The sequence below is a fragment of the Glandiceps talaboti genome, chromosome 2 (assembly GCF_964340395.1).
Source record: "Glandiceps talaboti chromosome 2, keGlaTala1.1, whole genome shotgun sequence".
In the NCBI taxonomy this organism is placed as follows: Eukaryota; Metazoa; Hemichordata; class Enteropneusta; family Spengelidae; genus Glandiceps; species Glandiceps talaboti.
In genome coordinates, this window is record NC_135550.1 from 15021875 (window position 1) to 15044388 (window position 22514).

Consider the following 22514-nt stretch of genomic DNA (forward strand, 5'->3'; position numbering starts at 1 on the left):
TGAGGATGACAAATTAATCAGAACAGAAATGACCAGTTTAAATAACAATCAAGTTGCTGTGTTTGCTGATCAATATATCCATATTGTGGTGAATTCGGTGACCTGAAAAGAAATTGAAAGTACGTTTTACCTTGTTGTTTTCCAAAGTTAAAGTAGCTGTGTTCTATAAATTCTCTTTTCAAGTCGTGTTTGTCAATATGCCTCCCCCACTAAAAACATCGCCCCTCTTCCCCCCGCCAGTGAGTTAAAAATGAGCAACCCCCCCCCCCCCCTTGATGTAATGATGAACTTATTCAAAGCATGTAGCATGTATATAGAGAAAATACTTTTGCAGTTAAAATAATAACAGTATGTGGGTGAATGAAGGGAAATTGGAATGAAAATGAGAAGAAGTTAAACAAACAAAGGTGAGCAAAAAAGAAACGAAAAAGAGGAAGCCTACGGCACGTGGTATTCCCAGGCGGTCTCCCATCCAAGTACTAACCACGCCCGACGCAGCTTAACTTCGGTGATCGGACGAGAACCGGTGTGTTCTACGTAGTATGGCCGTAGACATTAAAATTTGTTGAACAACTAGTACTAATAGGTTAACACTTTTCTGTAATGATTATTTGTGTAGATAATATTGGAATTCTGGTCTATTAAGGAAGGGAAATTTTGATATGCTGTCGAACATTCGTGTGCTGCCCAGCCAGGTACCTTTACACGCAATCTGATTAAAATCTGATGTTAGATAGGCTGGTTTTCCTGTATTTACCTTTATTCCATCGTTATTGCGTCTTTTACGTTAGTTTTTTTTTTCCTGGGCGAACGCCTTTCCAAAAAGGAAAGGCGTTCGCCCAGGAAAAAAAAACTAACGTAAAAGACGCAATAATGATGGAATAAAGGTAAATACAGGAAAACCAGTCTATCTAACATCAGATTTTAATCAGATTGCTTTACACGAGACCTATTTTCACATTATAGTCTTCAGATAGAGATGGCGCTGTTTACATCAAGTACATTGTATTAAACCCCAACCGACTGAGTTCAACCACGGTAATGAAACAACAACGTTGGCAACACCGTTTGCTACTGTGCTATATACACAGGGCACTGAGGCTTAGTTAGTTATGTTTACGAAAACAAACAAACAAACAAACAAACAAAGAAGGGAAAAAATAAGCAAATGCCAAATAAATGAATGAATGAATAAATAAATAAATACTGACACGCATCAACAAGACCACACGCACGCACGCGCGCGCGCGCACACACACTCATACACACACTCAAACCCCATCCCTTGCAAATCATTTAACATTCACATTTAACATTCTCTCCCAATAACAAAACCATGATATTAAAGTGATACTAACCAAAATGATGACACGCCGTTCTGATTCTCGCATATTCCGTGGCGCGTCGACGCGTCGCGTCGAGATGTTCATGATGTTCGTGATCACGTCATACGTTCCAATGGTAAATCACGTCTCGTTTGCCGCGTTATATTTTGTTTTGTTGTTTAGAACATCTTCTTAGTTACGGAGCCATACGACATTCCGTAAACTCTGCTTTGCCCGTTTTCTTTTACAGAAACTGAATTCTATAAGATGATGCCAACTTTGGTTGCCCTGTGTAACAGAGGTCAACAGTTTGATGTCAAGCTTCCATCCTCAGTGTCGATTTTGTAAGTAGATCCATACCTTAAAACATGTTTAGTTGATATTCATTTAAAGATGACTATGAAAATCGAACACGGTTTTGATAGATATAAACACCTTTCAAAGGAGTCCAGTTTCGGTAGCACTTCATTTTATTTTGCAGTTGAAAAAGGCAGGATGAGGCCTAATAAACAAAGTTGTGTGGTTGCGATTACGGGTAGGTAGATTTTTTTATTTTATTATATTTTTTTCTGAGTGAGTGAGTGAGTGAGTGTCTAGTTCAGGTTTTATGTTATTTTCCAAATGCATGGCGTTGTTTATTTCTTCATCAGATGTACATCCATTACAGATAAGGAGAACAGTTTCATTGTCTTTTTTAAGTTGATGCCAGTTTCCACATCCACCATTTCTCTTGAGGCTTCACAATTTTTGCGATTTATTATTTTTTTCTCGAACATATAAAAAAAAAGTTTAGGGTCGGCAGTGAAAGGCTAGGTACGTGGGGTCGGGTAACCGGAACCACACAATCATTTTTTAGGCCTAACAAGTGGCTCCGTCCGTTAAAGACATTTGATTGTAATTTTGGTTTTATTTACATATTTTTTTAGTTGATACAAATTATTCCATAATAGTGGAATCGTTAAAATTATGATATAATCATGAAACTTTGTGTGAATGTTTCCTTATGGGCTATACTTTCAAACCATCAGATTTGAAATGTGAAAATCCAAGATGGCCGCCACAATTTACCGCAAAAAAATAACCATTAGATTAGAAATGGTTGTGTACAAGTTCGTGTTGTCTGTTACTGACCAAGCGAACATCATCCCTATTGCAAGTTAATTTACACCTAGTTACCTGTATCCACTAGGAATTTACAAGTGACCGTTCCCCAATTAATTTGCCATACAGTTTCAGCTAATTAAGCCAACGTACATGCAACTGTCACATATAGCAAAACTCTCGCACACAAATATACAGTTAGTTGTTCAATATTCGGTAAACATGCCATTCCTAGTCGTTTGTAAATCTCAGGCTGACATACACTGTCAACTGCCCGACTTTTGCGAATCTACAGCACATAACTGTGATCACAATAACGTTGTCAAAAGAGCATGCATCTTATTGTAAGTGTGTTAGGTCTGCAAACTAATTCTAGTCAGAATCCAGCAACAAGGCGTGATTATTTCGTTAAAACAAAGTACAAGCACATACAATTATGGAAAGAACATATTCCAGGAAGATTTATTCACAAAAGAGGAATTGAACTTGACTGCTTTATGGTCCTGATTTTCTCAAAGTATTTACGTACTACACATCAATCAAAATACCGTGATGGCTTCACTAGACCTTATTGATAAAGATGAATCATCGATGTCTTTAAATCAGTATCTAAATCAAATCAGGATCGCTTAAATCAAAGAAATTCTGAATTAAAGTTGGGGGTATGTTGAGTACTAAGTATGTCATCATGCTATTAACAACCATTGTCTGTGTACCAATGTAAGAGGCATAGTATTCTAATCCAAAAGTGACTAGAGATTGCGTCCATAGGTTGGAGACGTAACTTTCCGTCAAATCGCTCGAACGTCATTACTTTTTTTTTTAAATTTGCAGCCTTTCAGTCAATTCGAGTTATTTGGAAGAAAGAAATGACCCAAAATTAACACATGAATTTGTAACGAGGTAAGCTATAATTTATGCAATATACAAATGACTGCCAACATCAGTTCTAATTCTATATCCAGTAATCATACGTATACGTAAAAGGCTATTGAACAGATTTGTGAAATTACTGGACTGTAACAGACCCGCGATACTAGGCAAGCACTATCAAATTCTCTAGTAGTATTGTCATCTGCTTTAACTTGTTTAATGTATCACCGGGCGATTTTATTATGCAAGTCCAGAATAATTGACTAAAAGCAAGAGCACAGGACCCTTACTCGAGATCTACGAGTTACATTTAGCCTGTCTCCGTCGCGGGATCTGATTCTGCCGCGCTTGTTGATAGAACGAGCGTTTCATCACATTCACTCCAGCGATGTAGACCGGCGAGGCACATTGTACAATTCCGATCGAGAGAGGATCGAATTCACATACAGCACAGACTTTCATGAGCATATATCTTCGCAGTGGCAAGGAATCGCCCATACACTGAATTTGAGAAGACTTGTAAAGTTAAATCTATCAAAAGATTGTGATGTGGTCATGAATGCCACACATACGAAGTATAACATTTAAACAATGGCACACCTGCGACAATTCAGACAACGTTGTCGGAGGTGGGCACTTTCAAGTCGTATGCTAATGTCCTAAATATATGCGTCATTTGTGACACTGCAGTACATAAACTACAATTTCAATATCAGTGAAATATAAAAATGTCAACACAAAATGAGTAATTGCACTATTGAAAGATGTGTAGACAAAAAGTTAGTAAATTCATTGAAGAAAATACTCTGAAAACTCGATGCAGTCCTTAGCTATTATGTCAAAGCTTTATGAATTAATTTGAATCTATAATATTAACATGACAATTTCATAAATTTGTGTTATTCTAAATTCAGATAATGTGTCATCATAATATTAATTAATTCCATGTTAATCGACTGAAGATAATGGAAAAGATAAGCAGTGCCATGGAAACGGTTGGCATGGTGCCCGAGCCGGTATCAACGCTGCGAATGTATACTGTTCGGCCGTTTAGAGGTTGGGGTGGTCGGTGAGTGTCCACCATCGGTGTGCCATCTCCGAAATTCACATTTCGGAAAAGCTCCATCTGCAAAAGAGATTAAGATGCATTACAACACCGTGTTGAGTGCCCGAATTACGTGCTAGGTGGAAAATTTGACTGTCATAAATGCCTTTTCTTTTTCTTTTTATATCATTATCATATCCATAGCATTTTCAGTCCATCCGTGATCATGACGTCTACCACAGTCGATGATGATTCATGTATACTTGTTGTTGAATAAACACGAATGAACTCTGAAATAACATGCCATGGAATTGGACATGGAACTCAGATTCGATATTTAACCACCCTAAAATAAAAACTCATAAATTTAAATATGAACAGAATACGTTTTGTTAAACCCGAGATCGGGTCTCTTTGTATTGTCAGATCCTTCCCGTCTATAAGTTAAGTAGCCCTTCCCATGGCAATACATATTCAACGTCACAAAATGATCAAAATTGTACACCAGTACCAGTGTCCCTACTCCTGGATTTCAGTCAATTACTTCTATAAGCTTACCTGTTCTTCGGTAATAGTGACTGCATTTCTCATAACTGTCCAGATCACACTTTCATTACAAGTTGGTGTAGTTAGTGATCCCTCGTAGCGGAAAAACTCGGATGTGTCTTCCGGCATCAGCGACATGAGATTCAGAGGGGTTGTGATGTTGTACTCCTCATCTTACCAAAGAAATGAAGAGTTGAGTTAAGAGGGGCATACAAGAAAGTGGTACATTACGCATAGATTACATGCAAGACACGCGAACATAAGGTGTAACATCTGATGTATTAAGATAAATGGGAGGAGAGGTAAATTACGGTGTTAAAGCAACCAAGTGACTTGTAATATGGAATGCGGCAAAGTACATTTGTAACTTAAAAACTGCGATTAGGGTTGCAACAAAGTGTCACCACCTTTGAGATTGTTTAGCACGATGACATCACAATCACGTGACTATATTTAGACCAAATCTTATTTTATATGTAGACATTCTTACCTTTGTCATGTATCTCCGCCAGATTATCTGTGAGTTTTGCATAAGCTGTATTTGTAGTGTCACCGATCTGATGACGAAGTAAAACAGGCGAGTGAGTGGTTTGTAAAGCATAGTGGAATACCGCGTGGTCTTGTCTCAAGTCATGTACAAATTATCTCTATTTATAAACCAATGTATGAATACATAAAACAAGGTACTAAATACATGAACGACTACCAGACCATTCCTCGGCACTCTCGAAACGAAATGTTACAGGCAAGCTGTAACATTTAAATTTAAAATAATGATTATAAAGTACGTTGCAGGTAAGTGTTCATTGCTCTTGATACAACCAAGCAGAAACCAATAAAAACTGCACATACTACACTAGTACTTTAAGAAAGCACTATTGAATGACTAAAGTTCACACACTACATTTTGTCTAAAAGTAGTTGATATCGGGGGGGGGGGGCGCTAGAGGATTTGAACCAAACAAAATTGTTTGTTCCTCTACTACGACAGCAGATTAATTTTACCTTCTAGAGGTAAAGGCAAATCTTTTTTCTTAAAAATTTGATAGGGCGTCCTCACACATCGGTTAGTCCCTTTTATTTCATGGATAGAGCAGGCCGGTGAGGGCGGAGCGACACGACTTGCCTTACAGTCTATCATATGTACTATACAAATGCACTCACACACCCCAATATACATACATATATATGACAAGACAGACAGACAGATAGACATTTTATCCTCGAAATTGAATTTCCTCGTAACAGGAGACAACAATTTTCAAAAGTAGCAGATAAAATTGGAAGGTAGGCAGTAATAAAAAGTACGAGGGAGCGGTGCTGCCAAGGGGGGTGGGGGTGGGGGCGGCTACGGGGTTTTCCTCATTCCCAAGATTCAAGGACTAAAAGTGTGTTTTCTGGTGTTATATATTTTAATATATTGAGATGATATCAATACTCTCCTGCTGATCGCAATGGAGTTTGAATTCAGAAAACCATGTTTTTAAATAATACTAGCCACAGGAATGATAATTACCTGTACGAGAGTACCAAGAACTGCAAGTCCACTGGGATCGGCCATGGCTTCACCGGCACTAGCGAAGTTCACGTAATCATAACACACAATATGGAGCTGTTTTTAACAAGAATTCAAAAATTAGTAAACGATTTTTAAAAAAATCAAACCTGTTTATGGCATTGGCAACTAGTTGATGCTGTAATGTTTGTTAACATTCAAGGTGCAAAGATGAAAATTGGTAACATACGTACAAAGCACAGGTAGGGAGCAATACAATAAAAATTATTAACATCGAAAGGACGAGATGGGGAGGAGAACGTGAAGGAGAAGTGAAGTTGCCTTGGTCTTTCATTCAAGGGACAAAGGACCGAAGGTTGCTTTATAGAGTGTGTACGTGTCCTACAAAAAGCGACCTTCGGTCGCTTATCTTCTTGGAAGACTGCCCGAAGGTCTAGCAGCAAGACTACACATGAAGTTGCATGTAATGACTGTGTAAAAAAACCCATCCTGTCTCATGAGTGAAACACCAAGGCATTTTCACTTTTCCTGTAATATAACCGAAGTCAGAAGTCAGTTACCCCCTGACACACAATATAATGACGTCAAGTTTACGTACCTCTGCGGCATACTCATTACCATCGATAAGATGTTCAGAACCACGGGTACTATCATTTCCCCAGTGGAAGTGAAATTGTACGGCTTTGTAATCACTTGGTAAACCCCCTCCACTAACTAAATAGTCTCCAACCATATTAACTTGAACTACATAAAGAAAAAATAAACTTCTTTAATTAGAAGGAGCAATGTAGGTTTAACAAAGTGAATGACATGTTACGTATTTCCATGTTTCCCTTTGTATTTTTTCATAACACAGCCTAAGGAATAAGGCTAACGTAAGGATACGGTGTGTGTGTGTGTGTGTGTGTGTGTGTGTGTGTGTGTGTGTGTGTGTGTGTGCGTGTGTGTGTGTGTGTATGGTGTGTGTGTGTGTGTGTGTGTGTGTGTGTGTGATAACAAATTTGTTGTCCCATGCTGTTTAGTGTTTGCTGTTTTAACTTGACAGTGTTCTCTATTTGAAGAATTCGTCAATGAATGAATATGAATATGAATATGAATATGAATATGAATATGAATATGAATATGAATATGAATATATGTTCGCCACTAATTGGGTAACTCTAATTCTTGACAACTAAAATAGTTTCAAAACGTTTTTGTTTGCGTGAACACTTTAGTCTATAATTAGTAAAGTTGCTTCCATGGCCTTATGTGGCATAATGAAGTCATATATGTACTGTACTAAGCAGTGTCACACATCATTGTATTGTTCCATACGATCGGTACAAAACACAGGTACAGGCCAGGTCAGGTCAGGTAAGGTCAGATATCAACTAAATATTTTGGGGGGATTCACATTCAGATCCAAAGATGTGAATCCGTCATTATATTTGGTGTAGATTTTCGATTAGTTGTCAATGTCAGGTTATTTTTTCTCAGCAATTCGCCATCAGTTATCTTTGTTTTCAAAACCACTATGCAAATAGTGTCTTCTGTTCTAGGAATTACATTTTTTCACATCGATTTCATACTCGTTCTTGTAAGTACTGGGTGCACTCGGGAGTATAAACGTTTTGGCAACGATAGACACTTTTAGAATGTTGCACATCAAACACAAAAAAGATGGCAGACTTTCATATCGAAAAGTAGTGGCATTTCATGCAGTTTCAGTATCTATTGATAACACAGGACGATTTGCACAACTAAAATATACCATTGCAATATTTTAAAGACAAGAATGTACGAAAATGGTCTGGCTAATGAAGTGACAATTGCTCGTTCAAGAACAAAACGTCATGGGATATTAGTCCAAGTTCGTCGTCACTGAAGATAAATAATGTTCTAGCAGGTGTCTCTGTTTCACAACTTGAAATCTGTGGGTAAACCTTTGGCAGTTTACAAAAATTGATAAAAACATCGTGAAAATGTACGTCCCAATATTTTGTCGAGATGTCATGTTTATGTAAACGAGTTCCAGATGTAAAGGTCAAAGGTTATTCAGTGGGCGATATAACATGTATAGTAATAGTTGCTAGAATTTAACAACTGAAACATTGTGTGTAATAATATTAAAGTAATTATTACAAAGAGGCTTTGACTTATCTACTTGCCTACTACAACACATCTAAATGCGCATGCTCCGTGTGAGCAGTAATTAAAATTGGTAATTAATGGCTATCAAGAGAGTTATCTTTTGAGCGGTTCAGTGTATTTATAGACGTTTTCAATCCAATGTGAACATATTCGAGTACTTACATTGTTGAATAAGCATTTCTAAAAGAGAAGGTGAAAATTGCCATGAAAACCAAAATATATTGCAGATCTTTGGATCCGAATGCGAATGTGAATCCAAAAGAAATTATCCAGTCTATACCTGACCTGGCCTAGACTGTACCTGCGTTTTGTACCGACCGATTGTGAGATGTTGTGACCCTTGTAAATGTAAGAGTTTTTATCAAATGTCTTCACATGCACTTGACTCCTATGATAATACTTGGAACATGGAGCTATTATTAGCAAAGTAGTACATAATGATGATTATTCCAAAAAAGTTTACCTGCATGACCGTTGTTGTAAAGTGTCATTGATGCTCCACTTGGTGGCGCTGATCCAAAGCCGGTAAATGTAAACTCATCGAAATCCTTTTCTTCAACGTCAGCGTGAGCAATATCGATTGGAGATTGTCGAGAACCACCGCATAAGGGATACGAGTCCTCCCATGTAAGTGGGCCTAAAACAAAAATCGTTAAATATACGAACCTTTAATTTGAAGAAAGTAGGAGAAATGTTTGTTTGGTATTGAAATAAATTACATGTAGTTAACATGTTGATGAGGCGTGGCGAGTAACTGGTGTAGAGCTCTCACTGAGTGTTCATGTCTATATTACTAAATGGGAGTTGTTCGTTTCGTGCGCTACATTTTCTTCGAATCAGTGTAATAGATTACAAAACTGTTATTTGAATTTTATTTGTGTGGCAGATGTATTCTCACTTGACATAATGTGTTAGATTCGTTACCGTTGATAGAGAGAGACAGACAGACAGACAGACAGACAGACAGACAGACAGACAGACAGACAGACAGACAGACAGACAGACAGACGGACAGACAGACAGACAGACAGACAGACAGACAGACAGACAGACAGACAGACAGAGGGAGAGAGAGAGAGAGAGAGAGATCAGTAAACAGTTATTTAAACTGTAACGCGATTATTTCATTGACCATTGAAAAGCACGGGAATATTGGGCTCCCAAACAATCGAAAACAGTTAACTTAAACTCCCATCCACGCAACACTTACACTTACTCATAGTTACAAACGATTACAGGCTAAGTGACGTATATAGACGTACGACCTTCCTTACAAAAAATCTCCGGCATGTCTGGCACACTGTGATGACATCGCCAACTTACTCCTTCCAGCGTATGCCATCATCATAGATTTCCCACACTTTCAGTAGTGTAAGGTTTCAGCTCATAGAAGGGTTATTCCCGAAACGTTAGCTATCTATCATTTTATAGGACTGTACAATTCATCTTTTTTTTGTACATTTTGTACATTAAACAGGGGGCGAATACGCAGTATCAGAATGTGTCACTTTCATTACGTGCCTTACAAAAAACACTGTAGTGTGATAATGGAGTGATTTTTGAATGATTATTGAATTAAGGTAAAATTCGTTAAAACTCATACACATGTAATTATTATTTTGATGAAGATTTCAATTCTGACTAGGCAATTTTATCATGAACAGATACAACCACAGCATGTTGATTTTATCCAAGGGGGGGGGGGTATATAATGTTTGCAAGCAGCGTCAGATACATGTAAAACAAGGAAATGTCACTCACCATTGTCTTCATGATATCCCCATCCTTCAAGAAACCAAAAAGAATAGTAAATATTAATTAGAATAGTAAATATTTTAAAAACCTCTTACCTCTAAATTGCATTACAGTTATCAAGTAAATAAGTATAAAAATGACTTGTTTTTTCAATGTACTCTCATGTTATATTTATGACGCATTTCGTATATACAAGATGCCCCTCTCTTGCCGATTGTCGAAATTTGATTTTCAGTTTCAAAAATAGGAAAAAGTTACTTAGCGATATCCACTACCTAAAGAAAGAGCTGACTTTACGTTGGGGTGTCTGAAGAGAAAGTGGGGGGTGGGGTGGAATTTTGGTAGATGGAAATGGGAAATTTTGAATGGACACGGTTAGTTAGTTATAAGTATGCAGTTTGTCTGTGTACGTATGAAATAGAGTATGACATGTTACAGGCTACAGAACACTTTTTTATCGAGATCTGTAATGGACCAGTTACTGTTAAAGGAGTCTTAACTACCATATACAATCCGCCTTTTGTTCACTGCCATTACAGACCACCACTAAGTTGTGTTTCAATTTACAGATGAATGAGACTATTTTGACCAATTTTTAGACTTGAGATGCGCCAAATCCATGTTTTAACAGATTCTATTACAAACGAAATACGAGTCAGGTCAACATGAAATGTGAACGCATGCGCTTCACACACACACACACACACACACACACACACACACACACACATGTCAAATCTTTCAAGATCGGCAAGGCTTGTAGTAAAATGATAAACTGCATAGGAGACGATGTATGTTGTGTGGCTGGAACCATAGACTTTATTTATAAAAGATGATGAGTTCGGCCTAAAACGGCCTCCCTCCCAAGGCCAGAGCTAGAAGTCGACTCTGATGCTCACAGCTCGATGGTCCGAAAGCCAAGTGCTCAATCTCTGTGACGCTACGGTCGTTACAATAATTAAATTCCAATAAGTCACGCATATGAGATGTGCTTTTAAGATAACAATGGTTCATGCATAATTATGAGCGTCATGGACATGAATGAAAGGATGTCAAACTTTAACTTGAATGACATCTCCAGAAATACGATATTAGTGTACCTATTGTCTTGACATCTATGGGATATTCATTTCTCAAACTAGGTGTTTGGCGACATGTATAAGCAGTGTCATGTCTGAACCCAAACACAGTAATTACGAATTCATGACACACCCGTCAATAAATCTAAACACAGACACGAGAACCCCGAGGTCTCATGGGTACTGTATAGTACACAGTCAAAGGAGAATTTTCGATAGTAGCAGAATCTCTCAAACATCGATCATGGTAGTAGAAAGGAAGCAATGTACATTTTTGTACCCAGTCGAGCTTTTCACAACAATTGTACTAACAACGATATTACCAGATTTTTTTTTTTGCAATAATATTATTGTTGTTATAAAGTGCTACCATAGACAGTGGAGGGGACTAATTACTAATTATGCAGGCATAATAGACCACGGGGTTGAAATATCGAGATTTAATTAGTGAAATATAATCAATTTCGAGGATGGAAATGGTGTTGAAGTGTTTTCCTTTCTAGTTCTAACTGTAAACGCAATGTAAATGTTTCGACATTAGAAAGCAAAAGTCGTTTTACTCGTTATATCATAGGTCATTCGACTGAATGCCCTTAAGGTCGCATATTGATTACCGTAGAACACCGAGTTTTCATCAATGCAAACGGTATCTGCATATGAATTACACTTAGAATCTCATTATTCAAGGATTTGACTTTTTGATGATCATCAATTTGCGCAACAACAAAAAAATATCGCTGACAGGTGCACATAGCGTGACGGAAGGACAGCACACATTTAGGTACCCATATAGTCGCCAATAAATTGCCGCGAGGGAACTCCGTCGTGAATTGTGTAACATGTATAGTGCACTGGTGGAATTGATTCATACGAAGCCCCTTGCCACGCCTAGTGAAAGTTGATGACAAGAATCGAAGAACGGACACAAAAGTGTTGACTTTACTTTCTTGAAAACGAGTTGAACGTGAATCAACCAGCGCTGTTCACTGTCCATTACAACAGTAACAATTTGTAGTGTCCATTCAGGCCATGATTCGTAATGGTTCCAACAAAAATTCCACACATAAATGAGATTTAGAACATTGCCCCTTTTCACTTCAGAAATGATGCAGTTTGAACAAAACATAAGAAACGTAAAAAAAAAAACTTACCTGCTCCCATAGCAGTGTTAAGGACTCCCAAGAGGGATAAAATGATAAATATGTTATATCTGTTCATTTCTTTGGCTCTTCGTTGTATCACACCCAAGAACTACAGCTATAGGATGAATTGACGGATGACCTGCACTGTCGCCCTTCCCAGGTGCAAACTATGCTTGTGAGCCTTTATTACACGGTACTATACTAGTGCCACTGACGTATGATTCTCGGGGGTCTTCCCTGGTTTGTACTGGTAGAAAATCGACCTTTCCCTGGTATAGGTGAAGCCTTGCACGTGGTCCTAGAATTGAAAGTTCACAGTATAATTGCATCTTCTCAATCTAACTAAGTTTTCATATTAAAAAAACAACAAAACAGTTCCAAAATATTTAGTTTTCAAAATTAACTTGTGGAAAGAAAGTTTTATAGGCTTAAATGAAAGTTCCTTTTCTGCTGTTATATAACATTTATTCTGAGGATGAAACGAACACACCAATTTCTGTTGTTTTACAGTGCCTCGATCAGGACATAACTAGGATACGTTTTCCTTAAAACGAAGTCTGAATGTAGGTCTGGCTAATAAAGAAAAGACGTTCTTTATTGCCCGAAGTTAACGCATCATAATTGCCTGTGCGTGGACTCCCCTGGAAATGAATTGTTCTCACTGGAATAATTTGATTCTGACAAAAACGTCACTCTCTCTTTCTCTCTGACCACTCCCTCTGCAATGCCTTACCTTGCCAAACTTTGAATGCCGGGTTAGGTCGTTATACATTGTACTTTCTCCGAACCTAAGAACAAAATAGTTGTATCATATCTTCACGCACAGGCCCTCTCCACACCAGATATTTTTTTCCTTGCAGTATATACAACATATATTGCCTTTCTGTAGGCCTGCGACCTTGTTCTTTTTTCGTTTTCTTTTGTTACATCTTATAAAAAAAAACATTCCCACAAATAGTACACAGTTGAGAAGTATATAGTCGCTCAAAAATGCCCATGTCTACATATCATCTCAGATCTCTGTTGGTCTGAAATATCATGAAAAGGAGTGTGGGAGTTCTATCTATAGCTCCAAGGTCGAAATAATGAGAAAACAGTAGCTGGAATACCTTCATTTGCATAACAAATACGCCGTGAATTCATAGCCTCCAATAAAATTCAATGGTCTTCCAGGGGCATTGTACACGTGCTGGAAGACCAAAAGCACAGAGATATATAATTTTGGCTATGCATGTATTTTCCCTTGGATTATCATACCTTTATATCCTAATGTTTCATACCTATAGGTTCTATTGTAGGGTTTTGCAACCGTGGTATAATGGTAAGTTACGTGGAAACTGTTAATTAATATTACGTAACAAATTCTACGTATTGTCTGAAAGAAACTAAGTCATGAAAGGCTTTTGTCTTTAGTCAATGAAACCATAGACAGTGGAGGGGCCCCTCCACTGTCTATGCTGAAACAATGGATCTCCCCTAATACATCCATGTTTAAACAGACTTAAAATCTCAGTTTGACTCAATCCAAGAAAGAATTTGAACTATTAGGTGAATATCAGGTTCTAAATAAAGTGGTGCAACGTGTTCATTTACGATTCATTCATATAATATAAACCGATATATATATCATATACATGTATATATATATAACACGTTTGGTTTTTTCGTCTTCTCTTAGTATGTTCACCGTGTCTAAAAATCAATATGTTTAATAATTACCATAAATTAATACGGGGCTTTCATCTCTGCAGTAAATAACACCCACCTTCAATCTGATTAATATCTGAAGTGGTGAAGGCGGCTAAATGCCTTTATTTACCTAGTATATTTCCATCGTTCTATGTAGTTTGTTTTGTTCTAGGTGATCGCCGCCTTCACCACATCACATTTTACCCTTATATAATATCCTACCCTTACCAACAGTTCATCTCTGTAGTAAGTCACATCCACACTTAGCCCCAGCAGTTTATCTCTGCACCAAGTCGCATCCACCCTTGCTCCAGTTCATCTCTGCAGTAAGTCACATCCACCCTTGCCCCAGTTCATCTCTGAAGTAAGTCGCATCCTCCCTAGCCCCAGTTCATCTATGTAGTAATTCGCATCCACCCTTGCCCCAGTTCATCTCTGAAGTAAGTCGCATCCACCCTTGCCCCAGTTCATCTCTGAAGTAAGTCGCATCCTCCCTAGCCCCAGTTCATCTCTGAAGTAAGTCGCATCCTCCCTTGCCCCAGTTCATCTCTGAAGTAAGTCGCATCCACCCTTGCCCCAGGTCATCTCTGAAGTAAGTCGCATCCTCCCTAGCCCCAGTTCATCTCTGAAGTAAGTCGCATCCACCCTTGCCCCAGTTCATCTCTGAAGTAAGTCGCATCCTCCCTAGCCCCAGTTCATCTATGTAGTAATTCGCATCCACCCTTTAGCCCCAGTTCATCTCTGTACAAACGGTTTACATCTTTGATTTTCCCCCTAGTTGATGGGTTACATAAACTCACACTTGGACATCTCCATATGAACACACGAGTCCTGATCTGTGACAGCTACTGTGCTACTGTGCTGCGGAATAAGTCAAGACTAGGTTCTGATGTCCCTTTAAATTTCTATTCCTTCTCCATTCAGTGCCTTTTTTTTGCTATTGTCCCCCCTTTTCTTCGCCAGGCAGTGTTTGTGCAAAACGACACCAACTTAACTAATATATGCCAGATTAACTCGGTTTTATTGTTACTCGGTACATCAACAAGATCACAACATTAATATTATCAATTTCCCCCCTCTGTCGTTCTAATTCAAGCCGGCTATATACCAAGACAGTGGGTCGGCTGGGGGAGGGACGTTGGCGGCTTAGGTCCGAGTGAAATGGAATGTTCAATAATCAGAACACCAACGGTAGATAACTTTAATCGACCCATCTACTATACCTGAATAGTGTTGACTCACCTGAATGTCCCTAAACCAAAATATTTCTCAGACCGTGGCAGATTTAATGACGGCAAATAATGGTATCTGTTTTAACTGAATTGTTCTAAATACCAGTTGAGGCAAGTGTACAGTTTGTGCTCGTTTTAACACTCAATATGAAAGTTCCAATGTGTATCAATCATATGCAAATATTACTGTCGGCTATTGTTTTGCCATCAACGAGATTTTCACTGTTATAACAATAGAAATATGATAATTTATCGTATCAATACAGAGTAATGTACAAAAGTGTCCACATTCATCCATTATATAGATATGTGAGGTCCATATACAAAGTTTACATCAAAACACTTCTACAATTCTACAAATAGTTTCTCATCTTCTGTCATTCAATTTTATCAGGTAATCCAAGATGCCGAAATATATATTTCGTTGAAAATGAATAAATTATTTTTTTTTTATTTATATTATTAGCCACCACATACATTTATCACATATTCTATCAAACACGGTATTTTCATACTGGAAGTTTTCGTAACTACTACTGAGTCAGATGCATTTTTTTTTTGTTCCAGAACATGTTCCAATTTTGTTGTCAACAACTTGATAAAAGATTTGGACTGTAATTTAGACATATAAAAACAGTTGTCTCGCAGAGTTATATGTATATGTATAGGGAAAAAGTTGTCCAAAACACAAGAATAATTGTCCTCACTGATACTGATAAGATAAAACTAATGTGAAAACCTGGGATTCAGTCCCTGGCCTTTAAATAAAACTATCAACCATTACAATGTATATTGGTGACTGCAAAGTATGTGTCAGAAAGTTGCAGTCTCCGTTTATTTCATTTTCTATACAAGTAAATTTGATAAAGAAAACAAAATGTAAAATTCTACAGAAGTGAGTAAAATAGAAGTATTGTTTGTTTTTAAATTATCTTAACCATTAAAGAGGTACAGTAATTAATACAGTAATTATGGGCCCATTGTTGGCATGAAAAAAACAAAAAGTTACAAAACGTACATGCATCAACACAAATTTATATTCTTAGCACATTGGCACTGATACAATAAGACAGACCCCACCTGAGTATGCACAATAAGGCTTGATAACCATGACTATGATAATCATAGTTTGAATTTTTTAGTACCAAAATAATTCTGTCGTAATGTCATTTTTTATATTTTTTGTATCAGAGACCCAGGTGAAAGCTCTACCAGTTCATACAATGTAAATAAATATTTTAGTTACCACAAAGGAGTATTCAAATGTGAAAAAAAAGTAACCACCAACAAACGTGATTAATGATTTATTTCGACATGCCATACATACTCGGCCTAACAAAAAAAAAAGTGTGGTTCTGATTACACTCAATTTTAGAATAGGGAGGGTATACAGATTTTTATTTTACTTCTATATATATATATATATATATATATATATATATTTTTCATATGCGAGTGTCTAGCTCAGGTAGTTATGTTTTCCGTTGTTTTCCATATGGTCTCTGTGTTATTGGTTTCTTCTCATCAGATGTACAACCATTAGAGATTGGAAGAACAGTTTTATATCATCTTTTTAAGCTGATGTCAGTTTCAACATTGCGAAACTTCACAATATTCCACATTTTATTTTTTTTTTGCTCCACTACTTTAAAAAAAGTTTAGTGTCAGCTTGAAGAACTAGGTGGGGGTTGGGTAACCGGAACCAAACAATTTTTTTTCCTTCGGCCTTATGGTAGTTTTAGTATGTTTTTATTAGTGTCTGTGTAAATTTTAGTCTTTCAAACTGTTTGAGGATTGGCCTTATCAGCTAAAGTTACTGATTTCTATATAAAGTAAAGTGAAAATAAATAATCAAATGCATGTACTTCATTCGTCCATATTATACTTTGGCCTGTTCAGTTCAAAGCCACAGTAAAAAGTACTATAATAGTACATGTATTGTTACGGTATTGCACGAAGTGATACTTTCAGCTCACTTGTCAGGCAGGCACCCGATATGATTGCAAAATAGTAGTATGTAAGAATGCCATGTAAAAGTTAATAAGCTGTGTAAACAAAAAAACAAGTCTTCTCCTCGTGAATACATAACCCCCCAAAAAACACTAGTCTGTAAATTATCTCTGTAAACAAAAACCAACTTTGTTGAGTTGTACTAGTAATTTACAGCACAACGACGTAAATACAAAATATGTGATACTAATGTTTGAATTAAAGTGGCACAAGCTGAGAGTAGAATTTTTACTCATGTGAAATATTTACTTGAAACAATAGTAATCTAGTGTAATGTTAATGTCGAAGTACATTGTTGATGGTATTCAAAATTATCATCTGGCATTGTTAGCAAAGCTGATGGTATGATAGAGGTTCCTTTGACATTTTACTATATATAGACTAGATTATGTCATCAAATCGTTTATGTATGATACTGGAATACCGAGTTTAAGTTCTGCTAATAACAATTGATGGTAATTTTTGCTTTACAGGTACCTTTTAATTAAGCACAAAATTATCCTCCAAAATGCTAGTCTCAGTTACCCAGGCGCTCTCTCTGCTGGGGTGCTACTACGAGACAACCCAGAATAGGAGTCTGGGGAAACAGAATCCCAAGTCATCCACACCAGAGAGATATCTCTCTCTCTCTCAGAGCAGAGCATTCTGGGAATACTTCACATCCAACATTGCATGCTGAATGATTCAGGTTTCTTCATCACAGGTTTGCACGTCTCAAGCGACTGATACATCTTAATTATGACAAACAGGCCCCATGCGCCAATTCTTCATGGCTTGGATGTAATATGATGTGTGACTAATTCCAGTGTGGGGTCATTTGGGATTACATTTCCCAAGACTATCTTGATCCCATAGTAGAGCCCCAAGCGGTGGGAGTCTGGGTAACAGAGACTACCAAAATACATAAACTCAGCTTATGCCCCTTTTAATTATCAATTTGAATAAGTGATCTGACTGCTTTCATCGTACAAAATAATTTCTTGATATTTTGATGTTTCTAAGTTTAGAATATTTACCATTTGCACTTTGTCCACTAGAAATATTGCATTTTTGGCAGTTTTACATGCTTGGTTGTTATTGCTATTTGTTAGGGTGACCCTATTTTCATGGGTCGGTCAGTCGGTCGGTCGGTCGGTCGGTCGGTCGGTCAATTTAAAAAAAAAAAAAAAAAATCATCATCTTCATGTTTCTCTCTCTCTCTCCTTTCCTCTCTGTCTTCTTTTTATTGGATTCCTGGAAACAAGCCCTTTCCCAGCTTCTCTCCACAATTGGCATGCTCTCAGCCTCCTTACTTGAATAACTTACATCATCAAAGAAATGCTCTGTTTATGAACAAATGTTGTCACAGCTGCCATGATTGGATGTCATCGACAGACAATTACTTATTTTTGCCTGAGAGGGCACTGCTCCACAAAATATTAAGGGTGGCGCAAATAATTTTTTTTATATCGGAGCTGAAAATTGAGTCGGTCGAGTAATAAGAAGCAGGAAAAAAAATATGGTCACCCTTATCTAAATTGTACCTATCTAAATAAAAATCAACTCTGAACCACCAACAACATCATGAGTTCTAGTCATGAGTTTCAAGTACTTTGCCAGTAGAGGTGACTTACAAAACTAGTGACAAATTCCAGATATATTGCACTCATATTACTGACATAATTTATACACTGCAAGAGATTCTAATTTGGTCTGAAGATGTAATGTTCTTCCTTTTCATCTCACATGATTGTTTCCCCAAAAATATCATTTTAATTTTCAACAGGTTTGGTTCTCCATGATGTGGTTTCATACAACTTAACTACTTGTCATTATATCTGTAGTGATCAACTGATCAGACTGACAACATTTGAGAATCAAAAACATGGGTCATATATCGAAGTATGTCTTGGGCTGTACTCTCAGATATTCCAAGTATCCGTTGAAGTTTGTTGGGAGGACTGTAACAGATAAGAGAAGTCATTAACAGTGTTAGTAGTATGCAGTGTGCAGTTAGTAGTAACAGTTCTGAGTGATCTCTTGATAGAGTGATAACCATACCACCAACCACTTCATTTTGTGCAAAAAGAAAGTTTTCCTAAGCAAAAGAACGGACCTACTATCATACCTCCCCTTTTGGCAGTAGACACACTGTAGAACAGAAACAACAGACGCTCTGATAATTGTCAATATGCTGCAGATATATAACATGCTACGTTAGAGCACGAGGTCTCAGGGGGTAATATATATTTATGATGTCGACTAGTGCCCAAAATAAGGCCAGGCAATAACTTGACAGACTTTCTCTAATACATGTATTTATAAATTTTTGAAAAATTGCTCCAACTGATTTTTCTAGATCTTTTGGTAGCCAGAATTTTGGGAAGCAAATGGTATCATTCGAAAATAACACATAATTGTGTCTCCCCCAATTGATTCATGGCAGGTCAAAATGCATTCTAATGGCCAGGACCCATGTGCAGTGGCACGTTAACGGTCACTTAATTTCTCATTTAAATTACTTAATTTTGTACAATAAAGGCAAGTAAATGGTATTTTAGCAAGTTTTAAAGCCATTTAGATCCATTTTGATCCCATTCAGTGCTCTAAACTTAGAAAAATATGTGTCAGCAAGTTGGACTAATGCCTCAAAAATCTTCTTTAATACCAAACATGATTTTCTCTCACGTTTTGCGATTTGGCAAGCGGGCATCAGAAACACTGAACCATAAACGTGATAAATTCTAAAGATTTCGTAGCGTTGGGGACCAATTTCAATCATATATATTCATTTTCATAGCAGGAAATTTATCGCTGACAACTGGTTGTTTTTATAATAACCCGCTTCCAGCTATTTTCTACATCCCTGAATAAGTGGTTTTTATAACACATCACATTCTCATATTCATTCATGAGACAAGGCAAATCAATGAAAAGATTCCAATGTTACATGACTATTGCAATATGGAAAATAGAATAGGAAGAGTGCCTCACTCTATGCAAATTGAGGCCATTAGCAGTTATCTACCAGTCCATACAATGTGACGTGGTGTAAGGGCAATCACTGAAAAGCTGTATGATGAAAACAATGTGTTTAATACATACCTTAAAACAATGTCTGTTATTGATTTGAATTTTCTAACCATGGTTAATGCAGTGACGTAACTAACACTTGGAATGGACGTATACCACTTGAAAACCTGAAAATTAATGTAATACACACACACACACAAAATGAAAGATGCTATCGCCAGGACATTCTCGATATGTTCAGATAAAAATGATACAGTAATTTTGCAAAATGCATATTTTGATGTGTTGTATTGCTGTATGTCATGTTTACTAGTGTATAGAATATTGTATGGATTTTAGTCTTCAAAAGCCAAGTGACAAGCCGAGGATGATGATATTCACAGCCATTGAAGTCATGTGAGATGAATAATCAGAGATATAGTGTTTAAGTTATGCGTGTATCATGGGTTGTTTTAAGACAAATATGGCCTCCATTCAGTAAAAAGTGAAATAGGCACCAAAAGTAATGTTTGTGTATATTTATCATGTTCTGTATTAACCTATAAATGATTTGATTAAAAGAAATTGGCAACAAGAACAGAGTCTCTCTGATATGCAAAAAAAATGGCCTGAATATAATTGACCCTGAAGGTCAAAGTCTAAGATCAATGTCTTCGAAGAAAGTTTGTACCTGATAACATTGGGGTAGACACTTGAATGGAATCTCTATGTATTACAGTTTTTGAGTTATGGAGTAAATATTGATTCTTAATTTCAAAGATGGCTGCCATTTGGTCAAATGTGTATACGTCGTGAAACAAGTGACGTTCATTTTTGCATGTCAGTGAACTGACATATCATGGATGGACGGAGCCCATTCTATTGATTCTTCCGAGACTAAAAATGATGACTCAGCATATTTCAGCACACATGATTTTGGAAATGTGGCTGTATTTAGTTAGTTAGTACAAATCTTGTCCAAAATCCAAACATATCTAAATGGTAACAGCAACAAAGGTGTGTATCAAATTTTGTTATAATATGCCCCCCCCCCCCCCCCCCCAAAAAAAAAAAAAAAAAAAAAAAAAAAAATTGTTTCTGGTCTGTCTAAAGTGGTGCGATGATGCAAACTTTTTTTTTATAATTGTCAAACCTTCCACTCAATCCACTCTTTATGACAGTTATTCATCTGTTGTATTTAGTACTTTAGAGCAAGTATGTGTGTGGGGGCAGATGTAATTTGCTTGTTCACAATTGGCTGTGCAGTTTTCTTCACTGAAGCAGCAATTAATGTAGGGAGGGTTCTATTTGTGTTTCCCCCTAGATCTGCTGACTGCATGGGCTGGACAAACACGTAAAAAAAAAGATTGACGCAAAGGTATTTAAGTGATGTGGGCGCTGTCCAGAACCAATTCTTTTTTTTTTCTTTGGGTCATAAGCCAAGTTTTTTTTTAGGTATCAAGTGTACACAATACACATGGACTGACTCACATGGACTGACACACACAGACACACACACATGGACTGACACACATGGACTGACACACACAGACACACATACTCACTCACTATTAGTACATGTACAGACATAATGTGATGTCAGTTGATTTCCAATGATTCTGTTACATGTATTTTTAACATGCATGAATGAATACACGAATAGGTAAAATTTTGGCATATGACCAAAATGGAATATTTCATTTTATTTTATTTCATTTTGTATTTGTATTTATGGCCATTAGTTTATGATATGTCCAAGCATTGAAACTAACACACACAATCTACGATTTAGATTTGGTGTTAGAATGAATGTCTAACAAAGAACCTATTCCTCCATGCAGGAAACTTGTGAATTTTTTGTTTTGAAGTATTGAATTTATCTTCAGTACAGTACTACTGCAGTATCACATAGGAATGTTAGGTCACATTAGTTCACACATCTGAGGTAGTCAAATTGAATTAGTGTCGCCATTTTGGATATTATTTGGGTCACAGAATGGTGTGTACACAAACTGTACAATTGCCAGATATCAAGTACAATTAATTGTCATTATTTATTTGAAAGAACTCCTTGAGT

At 37.0% G+C, this 22514-nt stretch overlaps 1 protein-coding gene and 1 non-coding gene across 2 annotated transcripts; both read right to left on the minus strand.

Annotated features, from left to right (window-relative positions):
* Nucleotides 1–435: 435 nt before the first annotated feature.
* Nucleotides 436–554, minus strand: LOC144453871 (5S ribosomal RNA). Its single transcript, XR_013482447.1, has one exon. It is a non-coding gene; the product is annotated as a 5S ribosomal RNA (ribosomal RNA).
* A 3682-nt stretch (nucleotides 555–4236) lies between these two features.
* LOC144444593 (carbonic anhydrase 14-like) lies at nucleotides 4237–12534 on the minus strand. The gene is made up of 8 exons (XM_078134078.1): nucleotides 12525–12534; nucleotides 10301–10324; nucleotides 9003–9176; nucleotides 7005–7150; nucleotides 6407–6502; nucleotides 5381–5447; nucleotides 4903–5063; nucleotides 4237–4425 (listed from the first exon to the last, which is right to left on the minus strand). Exons 1-8 carry the CDS (start codon nucleotides 12532–12534, stop codon nucleotides 4237–4239), a joined length of 867 nt encoding a protein of 288 aa, XP_077990204.1.
* Nucleotides 12535–22514: the final 9980 nt, after the last annotated feature.